This window comes from Octodon degus, unplaced genomic scaffold, assembly GCF_000260255.1.
Source record: "Octodon degus isolate 3935 unplaced genomic scaffold, OctDeg1.0 scaffold00048, whole genome shotgun sequence".
Classification (NCBI taxonomy): Eukaryota; Metazoa; Chordata; class Mammalia; order Rodentia; family Octodontidae; genus Octodon; species Octodon degus.
The window spans coordinates 12,712,589-12,734,005 of NW_004524624.1; the positions used below are offsets into that span (position 1 = coordinate 12,712,589).

Below are 21,417 nucleotides of genomic sequence, written 5' to 3' on the forward strand. Positions count from 1 at the left end.
GTGTGGTGGTGCTGCACATCTGTAATCCCAGCTCTTGGGAGGCTGTAAATAGGCAGATCACTATGAGTCCAATCTAGCAGTGAGACCCTGAACACCCTGTAGGCCTTTCCCTAAAATAAAAAAAAAAAAAAAAAAGAAAGAAACTACAAAGTAGTTTGCAGATACATACTTTCTTGGCACTTATTTTTTAAAAAGTAGAAATTGTAAGGATTACTGTAGGATAAAAGTGTGCCAAAGGAAAAATATATCACACAGTGGACTGAGAACAGAGTCATCCATGACTTAATGACAGGGACATGTTCTGAACAAAGTATCTTTAGGCTATTTCTGTGTAAATGACAGACTATATTTACACAAGCCTAGATGGTAGGACATACTACATATCTAGGCTATAATGAATAAAACAATACAAGATTAAATCAAGCATAAAAAGAAATGAATGAGCCATGCATGGTAGTGCACATCTGTAATCCCAGCATGCAGGAGGCTGAGGCGAGAGGATCACAAGTTTGTGGCCAGCCTGGACTACATAGTAAGTGTAAGGCCATACTGAAGTACATAACAAGACCTTATTTCAAAGAGCAAAGAAACAAACCAAACAAAACAAAACTCATTAGAAAGTACTTTCTTTGTGACATGAAATAATGACACGATCTGTTTTTCTTTTGCAGTACTGGGGATTGAATCCAGAGCTTCTACATTAAAGTAAAAGCCCAGCGCTTTCAGAAGCCTTTTACTTGTACACGGAGTTTCACTAAGTCATGAAGTTGTCAAATTATTGAGATACTCAATCAGAAACTCTGTCTTGATTAAAAGACATTACTGATACAATCAACAAAACTATAAAGCATTGTGCCATCTTTCCTGCACTTTATTTTTCAATTAAGTAAGTACATATACATGAGTATATATACACAGATATAGGCAGAGGCAGAGAAAGACAATGATAAAACAAACGATAGAATTAATGTGAAGAACATATAGAAATTCTTTGTACTTTTCTGTAATTTAACATTACAATTTTCTATACTTAAAAAATTACTTTTGAGGGGTTGGTAAGATAGCTCAGTGGACTAAAGCACCTGCTTAGGCAAGCGCAAGGACCGTGGTTCGATCCCTGACACCACAGCCAGCCAGAGTTGGGGGGATGGTTGGAGTAGTGGCGTACGCCTATAATCCCAGGGCTGGGGAGGATGAAGACCTGAGCTGCGTAGTGAGAGCCTGCAAAACCCAAATACATTTAAAAATATATATATTTTTGAGCCAGGCATGGGGGCACATGCTTGCAATTTCAGCATTTTGAAAGGCTGAGGCAAGATGATCACAAATTTAAGCCCAACCTGAGCAATTTAGTGAGACACTATCCAAATAAAAAGTGAAAAACTTAGGGACTTAGAAAAAGAAGGAAAGATTCAAAGGTGTTTTGTTCAACATCAAACACTGAAGAATAAAAGAGATTATGTTATCCATTTTAAACTTCATCTTATGGCAAACCTCAGCTACATTAAGAAATCAGAGAAAATAATACTGTAAATCTCACCCCATCAACCAACTTCAATACTTGTGAACTTTATAGTCCAACCAATTTATCCTTATTATCCAGAAATATTTTGAAGCACACTTCATATAAATTATATTGTAAGTAATTCATCATGAATCTTTTAAAAAGAAAAGAGGATAAAGGGAGGGGAGAAGAGGAAAGGAAAAAAAATACAAGAAAAAAAGAATAGAAGGAAAAATGTACTAATAAAATAAAAAGTAGTAATAAAGAAAGATGACTTTTAAAGTAATACCAATATTACTATCATATTAAAAATTAATATATTTTTAAATGATAAAATACTTGTGAAAACAAATGGTTCAGTAACAACTGCATTACTTTATTCTGTGAGGTTCTATAGTAAATTTTAACAACTGTTTCAAAGGTAATTAGTACAAAAACTTATGTAATCTGTGGCTCACCAATAAAATAGCAATTATTGCCTCCTAAATTGACACTTTAAGCCTAGATAGAAGCAATGGCAATGGTAACAAAAGTTAACATTTACTTCTGTCTTAATATTTGAAGTCTGAAGTATAGTAAGATCTCTAAAAAAGAAAAAAAAAAAAAAAAACAAGAAACATAAAAACAGTGGAAAAAAAAATCAACTGCTTCTAAGTCTTACACATCAATTAATCACTGAGTCCAATCTAGTAATGAGACCCTGCACACCCTGTAGACCCTTCCCTAAAAAATCCAAAACAACAAAAAAAGGAAAAATACTGTTAATCAAAACAAAAGTCAAAGATTTAATGTTAAGAATTTTAAAAATTAACAGTTTACAGTTATAGTCTGTGCAAAATTTATGGTCATTTTATGGTTACCTTTATACAGATTGCAAAGAATGGAGCAATGGGAATGATCATTTCAGTTATCTTTTGTAAAGGATAGCACAGAAATAATAACACTAATTATGAAATGAATAAAATATGCATTTCTTAAGATCAGATTGAACATCCTGTGTTTAAAAAAAGTAAAAATGTACATAACAGAAAATCATTTCTTTATTGATTCAAATATAGTAATAGACATGCTGATTCTGAAATAAATTTTAGGGGCCAGGGAGATGGCTCAGTAGAATAAGTGCTTCCCTGAAATAAATTTAAAAAAATGGAAATGACTAAAATATAAAACTTTAAGCAGATATTAAGAAGTTGAATATGAAGACTAAGGGTGTGGATCAATGGTAGAATGACTGCTTAGCATGCACTAATGTCTGGGTTTGGCTTTATCAGATGGTGGTCCAGCACCAAAACCACCAAAAAAAAAAAAAAAGCATTAAAACTCAAAATAAATAAAAATATAGTTTAATGATAATTGATATAAGCATCAAATTTAAATTCAGAATCAAAATACTTCCTTAAAAAGGTCCTTGGGGCTGGGGAGACAGCCCAGCAGTCTAAGCACCTGCCTGGAAAGCACAAAGACCTGGGTTTGATCCTAGTGCCACATACTGTGCGGCTGCGTAGTGAGACCCTGTACCAAATAAATAAAAGATTAAAAAAAAAAGGTCCTCATTATACTTCAATAAAATTTTACCTAACATTAAACTACTTTTATAATTTTTCTTATTTTTTAAAGAGTACAAAATAGTATTAAAACAAAAATTATACGTGATACCAAATTTCACTTAACAAAATAAAAATTTCATAGTATTTGTAGTAATCACAGTGTTGTCTTCCACCTAGTTATTATTCATTTACCAGATATATGCATGCAAAATTGGGCAAAGAAAAAGAGAAAGAAATATATAAGAAATTAAGAACAGAAAAAGGACAAACAGTTGAAAAAGGAGACAAAACAAATTAAGCATTGTCTGCTCCCTTCCACAGATGAGCAGAAATTCACAGTAAAGTTGTCCAAACCATCCTGCTTACATGCAGATACATCTCTTTCCTCCACTCCCTCTCCTGTCCTCCTCCTCAACTCAGTAACTCTTTCCTTTTGAGTAAGTTCATTGTCCTTTCCCAGTATCTATTATACCCTTCAGATTCCATTTTCTCTTTTAGGTTCTCACACTAAATAAACAAATATGATGTTTGCACATGTAGGTCTGATTTATTTCATTTAAAAGAGTATAATCTCTAGTTGCATCCACTTACTGACAAAAGCTTCAAATTTATCGTATTTTATAGCTGAATAATATTCCACTGTGTAAAAATGCCACAGTCTTCTTTATCCATTACTAAGTTATTTTATTATGAGGTAGAGTACTTAAGTTTATTTCTGTAGTGGCAAGACATAAAACTATCACTATTAAACTTTCATTCCCATTTAAAAAATACATGAACAAGTAAAAGCACATTCTTAGCTACATTAGATTTTGTAAGGAAATTAAAATTACATTTCATTAGCCCTTCAAAAAAAAAAATCAATAATGAATAGAGGGATCTGTTCTAATGGTGTTTGTAAATAGGATATCATGTCTGCATCTTGTACAGCAATTAACCACTAGGAAGAATGTTTGCAATGTGTTGATTATTGAAACTGTCCTACCATTTTGATTTGAAACTGTCTCATTGCTATTTGTTTCTCAATAAAATTATGGGGGAAAAAAATCAGTATTTAGGTGAGGGTTTTTTTTTACATGTGATGCTGAGAACTGAACCCAGGGCTTCCAGCTTGCTAGGCAAGCATTCTATTGCTGAGCTGAATCCCTAACTCCTAGTATTTAAAAATCTGATCAGACTGAAATATATCCCAATAATGACCTGAATGCTCTTCTGTGCAACAAACAAATCAATTGCTACGTATTCTGATCTTACCAAAGACACAACTAATTTTGTTCCAAATTTAAGATTAGGATTAAGCTTTCTCTCATGAGTCTGTGAACAGTATCCAAAGGCAGTTCACATGGAACTACAGCATTATTACTTACATCATCACTTTGCTGGGCTTCTTGCATTACAAATTCTCGGACCATAGAGGGGCTAAATTCTACTAGATAAGAAAATATATCTGTAGCAGCTGATCTGACTTGCAAATCATCCATGCCCTGATAAAAGGAAAGGTAGATTAGAGAATGTTAATAAGTGAGTCTTATATTCCTTTTATCTTTCCCCAAACCATGCATTATTTCTCAGGTATTTGAATTAAGACATTGAACTGCAATTAAAATACATCTCTCCATTCTTTGGTTTCTGTCTTTTCATAGATACTACAATTTTGGGGCAGGTGATTCATTAGTTTCTATTTTTTAGCCATTAAAAATACATATTTGGAGATTCTTCAAAAAACTAAAAATACAAATTCCATTGGGTCCAGCTATTTGTCTTTTAGGGATCTTCCCAAAAGAGCTAATAAAGACATGCAATCCATGTTTACAGCAATAAAATTCACTTCTTAGAAGCAGCCTATATGCCCATCAACATATAAAGAAAATAAGAGTATTCAGATATAATGGAGTACTACTCTGCCATAATGGATAAACTTAAGTCACTGGTGGGAAAATCACCGTGAGGCCATGTTAAATGAGATAAATTAGACACATGAGCTTAAATACTGCATGGTGGGGCTGGTAAGATGGCTCAGCGGTCTAAAGCACTGACTTAGAACAAGCTAAGCAAAGTTGCAGGGACCGCGGTTCAATCCCCCAGCACCATATGCCAGCCAGCCCCGCCCCCTGGTGGGCTGAGCTGGCCACACACACACAAAATAAATACATAAATTAAATACTGCATGGTTTCTCTTACGTGAAAAATTCAAAACATAAAGAACAAGGTAAAATACAGATTATAGGTGAGAGAGAGAGAGAGAGAGAGAGAGAGAGAGAGAGAGATCTTTTGCAAAAGGGGTCAGAGACCAAAAGATGGAGGAAGAGGGAAAGAGAAAGGAATGGGGATGAAAAAGAATTAAGATGTGTGATGGACATGAACTAACTCTCCATGGAGAATGTGGTGAGTTATGTACTGCAAACATGTCCTAATAAGACTATTAAGACTTAAAAAAAATTGTGATAGATGCTAAATTTCCAACAGACAAAAACTGATCAATGACTGAAGAATCTGAAATGCTTATTATCCTGATTTAATTATTGTATTATATACAAGTATTTAATTATCAAAGTACCCCATAAAGATATACAAATACACAATTTTCAAAAAGAACTACATATGGTATATTTGCAATCAAAGTCAATCTCAAATTTCTAAAATGAAAAAGTTACTTGAGAAGACTGAAAGTTCTATGTACCTTACAATCCAACACACATACAGAATGTCCTGCCAATTCACTGAGCACAAGGCTCTGGAAAAGACTTGAATCTGACTGGTCTTTTAGTCTGTATCTTCCTTTTACTGGTGAACAAACTGGACCAGAGGAGCCAAAGACCTTGCTCAAGGCCAACATGTGCCACCAACAGAATCTGCCATCCTTGTTTTCTATTGCAAACGTCCCACAGGGTGTGTTGTTTCTGTCAATTCTTTAAGAGTAAGCCAGAGTCCAATCATAAGTCAGGGCATGATATTGCTGAACAAGCTTTTTTGACCTAGGACAGCACTGTGTATTCACACAGTGAACTGAGGGCTATCACACTGTGTAGCTCAGTGTTGTAGCCCTCAGTTAAATCTCCAGTAATACCTCCCCAGCCCCCATCAGAATATGATTGTAAAGCAATGCTTTAAAGATGTTGCTAAAAAAAAATCCAGATGAGAACTAAGACGTAGCTCACTAGGGAAGAGATCGACTAGCACACAGAAGAACCTGAGACGGAACCCCGCCCCCCAAATTCAGGAAAAGAATTTAAATATATAATCTGAATGTTGTCTTCTAACTAAGGCTTCAAAGGTTAGCAGGATCTGTCTTTTCTCAACTTGCCAAATAACTAAATCTATATTCCATTACTTGCCTAATAGAAGGTGTTTGTGGAAACATTTTTTTACTCCTTGCCCACAACTTAGTTTAAAGCTAATGATTATTAAAACAATCCTTGCAATTCTCATAGTGTGGTCAAGAAAATCCTAGCAAGGGACCTAATAACCACTTCAGATAGTATAACGACTTCTATAATAGATATTAATGATTACTTGTTTGCTTTTTTCAGTTTCTGCCAATAATATTCATCTCAGATGTCCAATTTGGATTGGGTCTTTAAATTTAGGGGGGTAGTCTGATATTTTCTATTCTTTATATACTCTAGATATAAGTCTTTGGTCTGAGGGACAACTGGCTTTTTTCTCACTCTAATGTTGACTTTTTACACTGTTGGTGGTTTCTCTTGCTCTGCATAAGCTTTTCAATAGGGTAAGATCCTAGTTATTGATTCTTTGTATTATTTCCTATACAATCAGGGTTTTGTTCATTGAATCCTTGCCTATGCTTATGTGTTCAAGGATTCTACCTACTTTTTTTTTGGTAAATTTGTTTCTGTTTTAACATTTAGATCATTGATCCATTTTTAGTACAGTGCATACTGACAGACATGGGTTTAGTTTTAGTCTTTGGCATGTGGAAAGCCATTTTTCTAGAACCATTTATTAAAGAGACTATCTTCTAGTGAAAATGTTTTGCACTTTTGTCAATGATAAGCTTATGGTATGGGTTTGGAGTTGTTTCTGCAGCTTTTACTCAGTTCCATTGATCCTCAGGCCTGTCTGTGCTTTCTGCAGCACCATGTTACTTTTATCAAGGTCTCTTCTAATTCCAAATGAATTTTAGGAATGTGTTCCTTAGTTCTATGTGGTCCACTAATAGCATATTGATTAGGATTGCATTAAAACTATATAACAACTTTGGGAGTCTGGCCAGTTTTACTCTGTTGGTCCTTCCTATCCATAAGCAAGGGTTATCTTTCCATTTTCTGATCTCATTCCTCTTCTTTTCCAGAAGAATTAAAACATCATATTACAACAATATACATGCACCCACATTTGTAATAGCTAAATCTTAGAAACCCAAATGCCTATCAACGGAGGAATGAATAAAGATTTTTTATAGTGGAGTACTACTATGCCATAAAGAAGGACAAACTTGAGACTGTCATTAAAGGTTAATGGATACAACTTGAGACTATACTCTTAAGTGAAATAAATCAGGTAAGAGTAAACATCACATTGTCTCCCTGGTGTGAGAAACTGAAAAGAGTAAGGATTAAAATGTATAACAGGTATTATGAAATGGGAAGAAACAGTTCAAAAGGAAAGAATTAGGGTGGAAGAAGGGGAAAAGGAAGAGAGGGAAAAGGAAAAAAAAATCTAAACTGCAGCAGTAAACTTAAATTAAAAAAAAAATCAGAAGAAACATGAGATTTTTATTTACGTGAAGACATGTTACATGGAAATGATTATATACTGACACACCAAATTAAATATATGAAAACTGAAACTATTCTTGTGTTAATACAACAGGTGAAGAATAAACTACAGAATTCAGTATGCGTTATCCATGTCCCATATTTCCCCTGAAATAATATTTAGCTGGTAAATAATCAGCCTTAAAAAACAGAAATCAAAAATACCAGCCATAATGAGTAGACACAATGGCTACTCTTTCTTTACAGAGTACCCACTGAACAAGAGGATAGTAGTTTCTAGGGCCTGGCATTTTTTGATCTCTAGGTTTTATATTTGGGAAAAGAGAGTATATGTATGTGTGCATATTTATACACATAGGTATATATTTATGAGTGTGTGCATATATGAGAATGCAATACACTTTACGATAATAAGTTGTTTCATATCCATACTAGAAACATCTCTTATAAAATCAGAATTTCAAAAATATGAAAAGAAACCATATAATTACCATTACAATTTCAAGTGCAGGAAGAATTCCCAATTTTGCTAAAGTTTTGAAAAATGCATCCCTGTTTTGAGGTTGCAATGTCTGAGAAAATGCACAAAATTCCTTGAAAAAATTAACCTGTAATGTTAAAAACAAACATATAATGAGAAGTTGCAAGACATAAGAACAAAAAATTAGGGTAAATTACTTTAGCTACTAGTGTGGAATTTGCTATTCTGAAGGATCTAGTTATTTTCACAAATCCTGACTCTGTAAAATATACATTTAAAAATGTATTAAAAACTAGCACTCCGTTAACAGTTAACTCTGTATTACTTCTCAAACACTGAATCTCTCTTAAGTACATTATAGCGCAAAAAAGCTGTAAAAAGCACGTTTACAGAAACTGTCTTACACTAAGCTGGCTGGGTTCCAACACAGCCCTCTAAAACACGACACAATTTTAGAAATCAGAAGTGACATCAGAGATTATAGCTTAAAATACTAATTTTATAAGTGAGAAAACAAGTGTGTAATATTAATAACTGAAGATAACTAAAAAATTCTGAAGTCAATCATCTTTTATTATTTTGTAGAATACCCAAATCTGATTATGTCTAAAAAAATGGCAAGCATCAACCAAAAAGCAATCACTAGTCTTTCCCTGCCAAGTTTATAGTTAAAAAAAAATCCTTATAAAAAATATGAAAAATATTTCCAAAGAATCAAATTATGTATCATTCATTTTGCAAAAAAGAATTTTCTTTACAACTCTTGTTTAGGAAAAAAAGCATCTCTAGCGTGTAAGGATCAGTAACTACAAGAATGTCTTTGCAGTTTGTCTTGATATAAATCCACTTATAAGGTATATGGATTTATAAGCCATTCAACTTTTCTCATTCAGGGGGAAAACATATCACAAGTATACTGTTAACAGTTTTCTAAAACATATAACAAATTTTTAGAAATTTTTAATGGACAGTTTAGAGTTCAACTTAAATATATTTTTTATCACATACTAAACAATGTAACAAATTCAAGATTAAATGTTATGCAAGCCAAATGAATAATTCCTCTTTAAGAATCAGAATTTTAAAAATAATTTACCAATTCACGCCGTTTATCATCATCTGTAGCCTCATCTGTTAACTGTGCAAAAACTTCAGACAAAAACTTCTCATCTTCCTGCAGGAAAAGAATTTACTATGAAATATTAAAAATTTTATATTAATTTATGATTTACACAAAGTACTGTGAAAATAGATGAAATTAAATATTTCATTGTAAAAGCTATAATTTCAGAGTATAATATCTAATTTAACTAGAAATAGCACCATTAATGAACTCTCTCAAAAACCCAAATATTCTAGAGGCACTGTGCCAAACTAATTTAATTCTGCTGTCTCCTCTAGCTCTCTTTAAGGGTCTGTTAACTCTTTAAACACAATTCAAACAGGTTTGAGGATCTCACTACCGTTTCACACATGATTAGAAAAGCATGTCGCAGAAACAAGAGTAAAGAAGGCTAAATTCGGGCAGCAAATAAAATTAAAATGCCACTCAAAACACAAAATCTCATAAAATATAATAATCTGTGGCCAACTACAGCATTCTCATGTTGCAGTCTCCAGGAATATAGTTAAGTGACAAAATACTATAAAACTTCATTCTCAAGACTCCAAAGTACTAAAAGATGGGTACAGGTCTAACTTTCTAGTCATTGTTTAAAAACACAAATGAAACACAAGACACTATGGAGCTTTATTTATTTATTTTTTTTAACATTGACAAAGTTTATTTGAAAAAGTAAAAGTGAAGAGTGAGGGAAAAACTGGCTCTGCAGAGTGAGCCAAGCCAGGCTAGCCTAAACTATGCATTTTAAAATACAAAATTACATGTGAAAGTAAAGGAGGGATACACATTTAAATGAGAGTTGTGACTATCTTTTGGTGACAGATGATGATTCTTTTTTGTTTAGCTTTATTCCCCAAATTTCTACAATAAACATTCTATGAAATTACAAAGAAAAAACTGACATAAATATCAAAATTCATTTTAGAAGATCTACATCCAAATCTACTAAAAGAAAATTTCTGAATTTCTCAGCGCTTTTAAACTTTAGTTACATTTTCAAACTTGACTTTTATGAAGTGCAATTTCTATTAATTTTACTTAAAGTGGCAGGTTTTAGAAATGTTCATAGCAGTAAGATCTGTACAGCTGACAGCAAAATCTAACCATAATATATAAAGGACATATTTCAAATACCTTTTTCCTACTGTAGATTATCCATTAAATGATGATGATTCCTTAAGTCTTTTATGAAGTATGGTGCAGCATATATGAAGAAATGCATGAATGATGAATTCTTTGTACAAGCACAGTGCTCTCATCAAACATCAGTGGGTGCTACTCAAACTTGTTTTTATTAGTTGACTCAGAATGCTTTTTGTCATTTATTGACTCTTTTTATTATTTTGATAAAGTACATATTTACTTCTACTCACATCTTTAATAATTTTCTATCTTCCTATATCTCTCCCAGATTAAATCTTCATCCTTTCCTGTCTGAAGATTTTTAACTTTTTTCAGAATATTTTCATAGAATAAAAGTTCCAGCTCCTTGATAAATGTAATTTCCCATTTAAATTCTTCTTACATGGCTCAGAGAGTTGATAACTAGAACTACATAAAACATTACACTTACAGGAATTCTCAAGCATTACATAGTTCATTAGGAGAATGCATTCTGATTGCAGAAATTTATTTGTAGCATTGTTCTTGGCAATAGTCTTTAAGCTACAAAATTAATGTGTTTCAATGGATACTGCAGGGAAAAAATGACTGACACCTTTTATAAACTATCATATAGTTAGAACATCTTTTTCCAAAATCCTTATTTCCTTAAGTAATTAAAGCTAATCTTTTTAGATTACTTTTGAGTTTTTTTTTCTGCTTGAGTTTTTGTTTGAACAAAACATAAGTATGTAAGTTTAATTGTGTGCGGCTATTTTTTTGGATCACAACAAAGTATGAAAAGAAGTTGCTTGTTATAAAATCTAAAACACTTTTCTTTCAAATTTAATGTAAACAAGCAAAACAAAAGTGAAAACATTCACAGTGTTCAAAACGAACTTTAATAGAGAAATTTAAAATTAGACCAGGCTTTATGATTTTACTCAAGACATTGCTTAATCCATTTATTTTTTTTTTTTTTTTTTTGTGGAACCAGGGATTGAACTCAGGCCCTTGCGCTTGCCAGGGAAGCATTTATTCTACTGAGTCATCTCCCCGGCCCCTCCTAGTCCAATTTTAAACTGCAGTTAATTAAGGTACAAAGTGTGAACTTGTCTGAGGCTAGTGACAGAATTAGCATTTAGAACCTGTGTCTTTTTAAAAAGGTCACTCTTGGCAAATAAAACTTTAGCATAGTTTCCCAAGTTCAAATTTAAGAATCAACTATAGCAAAATAGACAAGCTAGAAAGGGCTAAAAAGACAAACATTTTAAAAAACATTTGAGGATTTTACACATTTAATTAGTAACAAAAAATTAGAAATTTTTATTATCTACAAAATAGGTTTTAAAAAAACCGAACAAGTACAAATTCTTTTGTGTTTGCTTTAAGCTCAACTTTTACACAGCACGGTAGAAATACAGTGCATGCTATGTGTTAAAATGTCAACAACTGAGAGCACTGTCCCCTAAGTGTTCTAGTAAGGGCAGAAACTTTTTTCTGTTTTACTTGCCTTAACTCATGCAACGGCAGACTGACAGTCATTTGAGGGGTGAAAGATATTACATACCAGACAGCCAAAAGGATATGAGGCAAAAACTTTGTATCTAGCCAAGTACTTCTACAAGGAAACCTGAGTTGAGCTTCAGAACTTGAGCATTTCAAGGCCACAATCCTACTTTTCTCATGCATTTTTGACAGAATTGAGCATCACTATTAACATATATGAGATCATTAAGTAGTAAATCATAGATAAAAAATAAGTAGATAATAGTTTGTAGTATTTACTCCAAAAAATGTATCTTCATGAACTAGAAATGAGTACAACTGCCACTGGGTACTGAACTCAGCACTTCCCATAAGTGAAGCCTCTATGACTCAGCTATAACGCCAGCCCCAAATTTTCTTTGAAAATCTTCACTCAACTTATGTTATTACAGCCTTCACAAACAAGTATATTATACAGTGTAATATAATATGACTTCAAAGTACTACAAATATTTATAGAAACCCTCTAAATCAAAAGTAGTCATCTGAAAAGTAGATTTCAGATTCTGACACTAGGCACTTCACTTAAACAATGGAGTGTAACTATTTGCAATCTCCTGAGACTCTGTCAACAAGGAAAACAAACTGTACTGCATGATTTAAATTTAAAAAAACGAAAAATAAAAACGGGTCCCATTTAAGAAAAATCTATTATGTATGTTTAACCATCCTCCAAATAAAAAACAGTAACAGGTTAATATTGGTTAGAAATATCATAAAACAGAATCTAATAGTTAAGTACTAAGAGATTTTTCAATTATTTATTTTCAGGATCTCTTTAGTAACTATAAAGCTTACTAAGGACCACAAAGAATTTTCAGTGTATGTATTATACTTAGTATTTATGATTAAAATTATAACAAAAGCATTTGAAAAAGTTTCTAAATTCCTAAGTGATTATGTTTACATAAATTTTTAAATCAGAAACAAAACAGCATCAAAATTTGGGAATTTTCCTCTTTAAAAAAATGAAATATTTACTTGGTACCGGGTCTCACTACACACCTTGGACTCATAATAATCCTCCTGTCTCAGCCTCCCTGGCACTGGGATTACAGGTGTGCACCACCACACCTGGTTTCCATGACTGGCATGGCATACCTGGGGTTCCAGGCCTGGCACAGCATGCAGTACTAGGGATGGAATTCTGTTCCCTGCACTTGCCAGGCAGGCGTTTAGACAGCCGAGTTTATCTCCCTAGCCCTGGAATGGACCTCTTTTACATTTCTGCTTCTCTTTTTACTGGATTAACAGAGACAATTTATTCATTCAATCTTGTTACTACTTGTTTTGGCTCCTGTGTGTGTGTGTGTGTGTGTAAAATACAGCCTTACAATACAAAGGTGGAAAAGGGAAGATCTAAGTGACTACTCTGAATGGGTTTTGGTGACTTTTAGGGATCCGTAGACCATACTTAGTGAACCACTATCCTAAGTACATACACAGCAGCTGCTCAATGAACTCAGTAATGATAATAAAGGCAGTAGTTTCATAAGACACTGAGTATAGTCTAATATTGTAAGTCATGTAAAATCTCCAGAAGCATGCTTACTATACTACTAAGATGTGAAGGACTAACATCAAAAGACATGATATAAAATTTGTATTTTATGTTTTGAAACAAGGTCTTGCTGAGTAGCCTGGGCTGGCCTTGAATTTGCCTCCTGAGCCTCCAAAATGCTGGGATTACATATTTGTGCCACCATGCCTGATGAAACTTGCATTTTAGAACTCAAATAGAATAAAATCAACTATACATAGCCAATAATCTAACCAATTACCATTATCTAAAAATTACTGAGTGTTTCTCAATCCTAGTTATATGTCTGAATATCTGGGAAGTTCTAAGCACACATACTCATAAACAAGCCAATAACTATCTCTCAAAATGAATAAAAGCTCACCTCTTACTCCTACTTCGTAGAACGTAGGGCCTTGGCAGTGAGCTACAATTCTAATCAGCCAGCCTTCCCGCCTGCCTATTATCTATTTTGAGATAGTTTCACTAAATTCTTAGGCTTGCAATCCTCTTACCTTAGCCTCTCAGTGTATGCTGGGATTGACAAATATGTACTACCACACCTGGCTGTAACAAAAGACATTCTTAATAGCCACATAGCACTGTGGTTGTACCTTAGTGATAAAGCAAGTGAGACAGCTCAGCAGACTAAGTGCTTGCTCAGGAAAGCACAGGGACCAGGGTTCAATCCTTGGCACAACATGCCGCACTAGTCCTGCCCCAGGGTGTGCTGAGCCTGCTACTGACTGGGCGTGGTGGAGCATGCTTATAATCCCAGCCCTGGGGAAGCTGAAAACTGGAGGATCACTACGAGTCTGAGCTGCATAGTGAGACCGTATGCCACACACATAAAAAACATTTTTTTTAAATAAATAAAGTAAGTGCCTAGCATGTGCCAAATACTGGTTCAATCCCTGGAACTGAAAAGAACACAAAACCATCCTCAAAAACTAAAAACCAGAAAAAACAAAACCACAACCACAGAGACACAAAGAACAATGGATACCAGGAGATGAAGGAAATGGGAAAGGGAGTTGTTTATTCACTGGTTTTTGTTTGGGATGATGAAAAATTTTGAAAATGAAGGTGGTGATTGTTGCGTAACACTGAATGCATTTAATGCCAATGAGATGTATATTTACATGTGGTTAAAACTGTGAATTTTATATATTTCCTATTGCAATTTTAAAAATACAAAAATTTAAAATAACAGTTCTATCACAGAATACTTAAAAATAGCAAGACTATGTTAAAAATTATTCTTTTTCATTAAACCACAAGGTATGTTTTCTGTGTTTGACAGATCATTTAAAGTAAATAAAAGACTTTTTTTAAACAAATAGATAGCTTGAACTATTAGGTAATTCAATATTGTATGTGAAAACAAAACTGTAAAGAATAGTACTTACCTGCAACATGCTGACTATCTCAACTTTGTTGAAGAAAATAAAAGATGTAAGAGTAGAAAGAAAATTCTCTTCAAAAACAGATGGCGTAGGCAAAATGATATCCTGAATATACTGTACCCTGTAAGTCTGGTGTATTTTTTGCCTTAGTTCAGAGTCTGTTATTGGTATAACTTCCTTAAATTTTGCAGTTTTGGTTAAGAATTCTCTGTGTCTTTTTGGCTGGGCCAAAGCAGGATCATATTCAAGGCATCCCACGACATCCATGATACACTCATCAGAAAACATCACCTCAAAGAGAGTTGCTTTATTTAGGAATAAGATTCCTCTAATAATTTCATACAAATGGTGTAAGCCTTCAGTGTTTTCTAAATTCTCACAAGCTTGGAAAAGCTGCAGTAGTTTCTTAATATAGCCTTCATTTTCCAAGGCTAGAGCCAGCTTTTCCCTTCGAATAGGTGAGGAGAGAACTGAGGTAACTAAATCAGCAATCTCTTCAAGTTTATTGAGTTCACACGTGGGCAGGTCAATCAAGTGACTGGTTTCAGGCATTTCTTCAAATCGTTCTTCTTCTGATTCATCAATGAGGTCCTGTGTGACTTCTACTGATGGATCTTTACCTTGAACCTAAAAACACCCAAGCAGAGGTGGTAATCTTACAATACAAAAGAATTTAACATTCTGGAAATCAAATCACTGACTATTGAATTTAAGTAAAAATACCCTGCATGGAACATATTAGTAATATAGTCATTGTTAAAAGTGAAGTGGAAGTTGGGTGGGGATACACAAAGTTTAGAATCAGTTATCTGAACCTTAAATAACTTGACTACAGATCATTTCCCTTTTAAATTAAATGGCGTGAATTGGTAAATTGTTTTTTCTTTTTTGTATAAATTAATGATTAATGTTGTATAAATTAATAATTTTAAGTTTAATACGCCTCAGTGTATTTTAATAGTTCAAACTCTGCAGTATGTTTTTATTATTTAGATGGACCATTTTTCCACCTCTCATGGATGAACACATAACCAACCTAATTGTGAATCAAGAATAGAACAGCAAATATTAGTTGAATACATATATCTTGTTAGTCTATAATTCAAGTGATGTTTAAATCTCCATGTCATAGAAAACTCTGCACCCCAAAAAAATCAACTCTATTCCTGAAGAGTGCATGGGAAGAAAAAAGGGTAAAAATCAGGCTCCACATCACCATAATCCAGTTTTTTTTTTCTTTTCAAAGTTTTATTGATAAACATATAGCAATGAGACAGTTTCAAATCAAATCGAAAGTACAGTTTCAAAAGAAACCTGATATAATTTTTTTTTGTGGAACCAGGGACTGAACTCAGGTCCTTGTGCTTGGCAGGCAAGTGCTTATTCTACTGAGCTATCTCCCTGGCCCCATAATCCAGTTTTAAAAAGAGGAAAAACACAAAAGCAAAACAGTAAAACATTTCAATGATTCTATGTATATTTTGCGTAAGTTATGAAAAAGCTAATCTGTTTTTAATTATCAGGTGGAATTCTGCTATGTAGTAATGTACATGCATAGTGCTCCATTAACATGTGATGCACAGTAGCAATGAAAGAAACCACCTACTTCTAGTTAAGTTTATTGACTCAGGGCCAAAAGTCAAACAATATTGGTAAAGAATAGAAAGGTTCACAGTATATTTTCTTCAATGACTTTTATTACAGTGTATGATACTGTTATTGGGAGGATAAAGAAAAAACAAATGATTGTAGTTAGATCTAGAAAATTATTTGAGAAACTTTAGAACTAAGAATTACTACAAGGCTGGTGAGACAGTTTAGTTGACTAAGCACCTGCTTAGGCAGGGTCTGATCTCTGGCATCGCATGCTGAGCTGGCTCCACACTGAGCTGGCCACTGAGACTAGACTTGGTGGCACACACCTGTAATCCCAGAGCTGGGGGTGCTGAAAACAGGAGGATCACTATACGTTGGAGCTGTGTAGTGAGAGCCTATACCAAACAAAATAATAATAATAACAATAATAATAAGAAGAAGATATGTGGTAACTTTCAGGTGTCCAAAAGTTTTAAACAAACTTTTTATTTTCTGGTAGAGTGCTATTGTTACTATAGTTCAGTTAGGAATTTATTTGTTCTTCTTTTTTTGACTTTGTACACCAAAAGCAGTCAACGTTGAAAATTTTGATGCTTGCCATCTCCCCGGTCCCTTTATGTTTTTTTAAATAAATATTAAAAATGCATGACACGTGCCTGTAATCCCAGTTCTTGGGAGGTTGTAAACAGGCAGATTACTACAAGACCGATCTAGTAGTGAGACCCTGAACACCCTGTAGACCCTTCCCTAAAATACAAAAAAAAAGCAATACTTTACTTTTGTGACATTTGTTCTCTTTTTAAATATATATATATTTTTTAAATTTTTATTTTATTTTGAGAGAGAGAGAGAGAGAGAGAGAGAGAGAGAGAGAGAGTGGTGTGTGTGTGTGTGGCCAGCTCAGCCCACCAGAGGGCAGGGCTGGCTGGCATGTGGTGCTGGGGGATTGAACCGTGGTCCCCGATGCTTTGCCAAGCTTGTTCTAAGTAGGTGCTTTAGACCACTGAGCCATCTCTCCAGCCCCCGTCATTTGTTCTCTTAAGCATTCATATAATGCAACTCAAAATTTAAATGAAAACATTTCATTTTTTCAGATGGTCTCAGGCTGGCCTTCAACTCTTTTAACAATCCTCCTGACTCAGCATCCTGAGTGCTGGGATTTAGGAGAGTGTCATCCAGCTAGAACATTTTTTCATCTACAACAAAATGTAAAAGTAACAGAGTTCCTGTATACCCACTTCCCAAACAAACCCTATTGCCCATCTACATGTAAGACATTTGCCACAATTTTTGAACTAATAATTAATATATTCTTTTTCTGTTTTTAGGGGAATGAGGTTTGAGTTTTTCTGAGACAGGGTCTTGCTGTGTAGCTCAGGCTGGTCTTGAGCTCACTATGCAGCCCAGGGTAGCATAGAATTTATAGCAATTCTCCTGGCTCAGCCTCCCAAGAGTTGGGATTATTTAAACATTGTTCTGTTTAAAGATCTTGATAATCTATAGGGTATCAGTCATAAATGCATGCAATGAAAATCTAAAGTGGTAAAAAAAATTATGACAAAGATTCTTCTTTTTCTTCTTGAAATTCTAAATGAAAGAATTTGCTGCAGAAAAAAAAAAAAATCCAGGATGAGGATATAGATGGTGGTGGTAGTGGCAGGTGTAGCTCAATTGCTAGGCCCTGGATTAGAATCTCAGCACAGAAACAGAAAAAAATCTCATCTAGGTTATCAAAATCTCACACTAAGATATTATTTTTTCATATTCTAATACAAACCTTAAAAGTAAAAAAAGAAAAAATTCAAGACTGTAGGCCAACGTAAGTGAAATATTTCAAAAAGGGCCTTACCTGACAGATTTTTTCCCAGATTTCATCACAGCCAGCTTTCTCTTGAAAACTTAGAGCCAAATCATAGTTCTCAGCTTCTGACCAAACAATTAATGTATCCTGTTAAGAAATAAAGATTTCTACACCATCAAATTAGAAAAGAAATATCAAGTATAAATAAAAATCAAGTGAATTAGAAACAGAACAGCAATGACATGTCCTGTGATTATAGCTAATGTACACTCAGTTGATATCACAGAATTATACAGTATTTTGTTACCCTTTGAAGCTTTAGTAATGTACTGCTCATAGTAGCTTGACAAAATAGAAGGTCGGTAACAACAACAAAAAGACACCGAACAATTTCCTAAAACAACTGCAATCTCAGCACTTGTGAGTCTGTGGGAGGAGGAGTGCCATGAGTTTTATGTCAGCCTGGGCTACATAATGAATTCTAGGTCAACCTGAACTACCTAGTGAGACTCCTGACTCAAAAAGAGAAAAAAAAAAAAAAAAATTCCCCAAACACTAAAACAACAATGACAATATTAAAACAGGTTAGTAGGCTCTGGTTTACATTACCAATATAAGGGGCAGGGAGATGGCTCAATAGAATAAGTGCTTGCCTGGCAAGTGCAAGGTCCTGAGTTCAATTCCTGGTATCGCAAAACAAATATATAAATTATTTAATAAATACATTACCAATATAATATTTAAGGGGAAGGCTAACCACTCCTTGTAGAAATTGTTATGTAGACACTCCAATAATGTATTTTGTATTGTTTCCAGAAAGTCAGCTATTCCAATCACTAATGACCTTTATGTTTAACCTTCCCATTGAGCTGGCTGTGAATGGATTAAACATGTTAACTGATACCTGAAATAGGATAAGATTTAATGGTACTTTTGTTTTTTTTAACCTGGAAAAGACCTATAAACATTAAGAAATGAAACTTAATGATAAATCTATAAATAATACCAATAGCACCCAATTCAGCAGCTTAATTGGTGCATAGTACATTTTTTTTGTCATAAAGGGTACAAAACCATGGGCATGTCAAATCCACATTTATTCTTTAGAATATTTCTATTGACATATTATTAATTTAAATTTTGAGTTTTATTAAACAATGCTGAAGGGAAAAATATCACAAAAGTATTATATTTTTAATATTTATTGTTTATTAAAAAAAAGCAACTGCTTTTGGTATACAAAGTTTAAAAAAGAACAGAAGTAAATTCCTAAGTGAACTATAATAACAGCACTCTACAATAAAAAATCATTACTTAAATTATCACACCAATGGTTGTCATCACACAACATCATGCTGTATAAACACACACTGCTTACACTGATAGCACATGTGTTTTCCTTTCTTGGCCTTTTTATAGGACATACTTCACACTTCACTGGTCTTGCTGTATTCTTAGGAAGTTCATATTATGCAATGTGCGGTTAACAGGAGCATAAAATATCAATAAAGTATTAAATTCTAAATATATATCGTGTACAGACTAAACATTTTCACGACAGCTGTGAATTTGCTTACAAAACTGAAGTGATAATACCAGAAATAAAAACCTACATGAGCCACAATGTAAACACAAACAAAAGTATACCACAGAAATAATCTCTGCAGCCAACTTTGGTGGTATAGGCCTGTAATCCCAGCACTTTGGAGACTAAGGCAGAAAGATTGCTGTGAATTTGAGGCTAGCCTGGGCTACACAGTGAGCTCAAGACTGGTCTGAACTACATGGTAAGAATCTGTCTCAAAAAAACCAAAACAAAGGGCTAAGCAAAAAGCTCAGTGAATTAAAGCGCCTGCAAGCAAATGCAGGGGCTGGAGGTTCAATCCCCAGGTTTGCTGTGAAGGCCCCACTCCCAGGGCACACTGACACAGCAATTGAGACTGGACGTGGTGGCATGTGACTGTAATCCCAGCCCCTGGGAGGCTGTAAAAAGGCAGATCACTATGAATAGGATCTAGTAGTGAGACCCTGAACACCCTATAGACCCTTCCCTAAAATACAAAAAAAAGAAGAATCTTTTTTTTTTTTTTTAAATAAACTATCAAACTATGCCACAAATTATTTAGGACTGAGTAAAACACAATCACTGGCCAATGCTTTGTGTTTCAAGTGGTATCATAGTCGCTGTGTAACATCAACATCTAGTTTGGTTTTGTTGCAGAAAGGTCCATCTCAGTGTTTCAGGTTTTTTTTTTGGGGGGGGAAAGCATCTACAGGGGTGTTCAGGGTCTCACTACTAGATCTGACTTGTAGTGGATTCTCCTGTTTACAGCCTCCCAAGTGCTGGGATTATAGGCGCACACCACCATGCCCAGTCTCAATAGCTATCTCAGTATGCCCCTGGGGCGGGGCCGGCCTGGGGAATCAAATCCCTGGCCCAGCAGGCACTTTATAATCCACTGAGCTATTTGGCCGGCTCGCAGTGTTTTATCAAAATTTCCCTTCCAATATTTCCATCATGGGGTTGACATCAAGTAGTAACAGTTTTTTGGGTTTTTTTTCATATATGAGGCCAATGTAAATCTTTCTGAAATCAAAAGACTGTAATACGTATTTTTCCATTTTGAAATGGCAACATTTCAATTTGAATTTCTGCACTGTTTGTAGCTACAACTGCTGTACTGGTGAAATTGTGCTATGTTAGCAAATTTAACATTAACTGGAAACTGGTAAGTCAATCATCAAATACACTCTGATTGATTTGGGAGATGACAAGTCTGTTTACAACACCATTCCGTTTAATACTATAAGGACCTAAAGGCTGAGTTCCAGAAAAATTTGTAATTTATTTATTTAAAAAAATTTTTTTTGTTTTGTTTTGGGTTTTTTTGGTGGAACCGGAGATTGAACTCAGGCCCTTACATTTGCCAGGCAAGTGCTTATTTTACTGAGCTATCTCCCCGGCTCCTTAAAATTGTAATTTAAAAGCATAAGCCCTTGAATCTACAAAGGCATACATTTTTATATCATATTTTGACCCATCACTTTTCCA

The 21,417-nt window shown here is 34.2% G+C and overlaps 1 protein-coding gene across 2 annotated transcripts in view; it reads right to left on the minus strand.

The window, feature by feature from the left end:
- Positions 1–21,417, minus strand: part of Ppp4r3b (protein phosphatase 4 regulatory subunit 3B) — a 54,957-nt gene that overhangs the window by 26,252 nt on the left and 7,288 nt on the right. For both annotated transcript variants that reach the window (XM_004632437.3, XM_023716407.1), the window contains exons 3-7: positions 18,414–18,512; positions 14,972–15,595; positions 9,368–9,445; positions 8,282–8,398; positions 4,419–4,535 (exon numbers count right to left, since the gene is read on the minus strand). In XM_004632437.3, the coding sequence (XP_004632494.1) occupies positions 4,419–4,535; positions 8,282–8,398; positions 9,368–9,445; positions 14,972–15,595; positions 18,414–18,512 (1,035 nt within the window). The remainder of the gene's footprint in view (positions 1–4,418; positions 4,536–8,281; positions 8,399–9,367; positions 9,446–14,971; positions 15,596–18,413; positions 18,513–21,417) is intronic.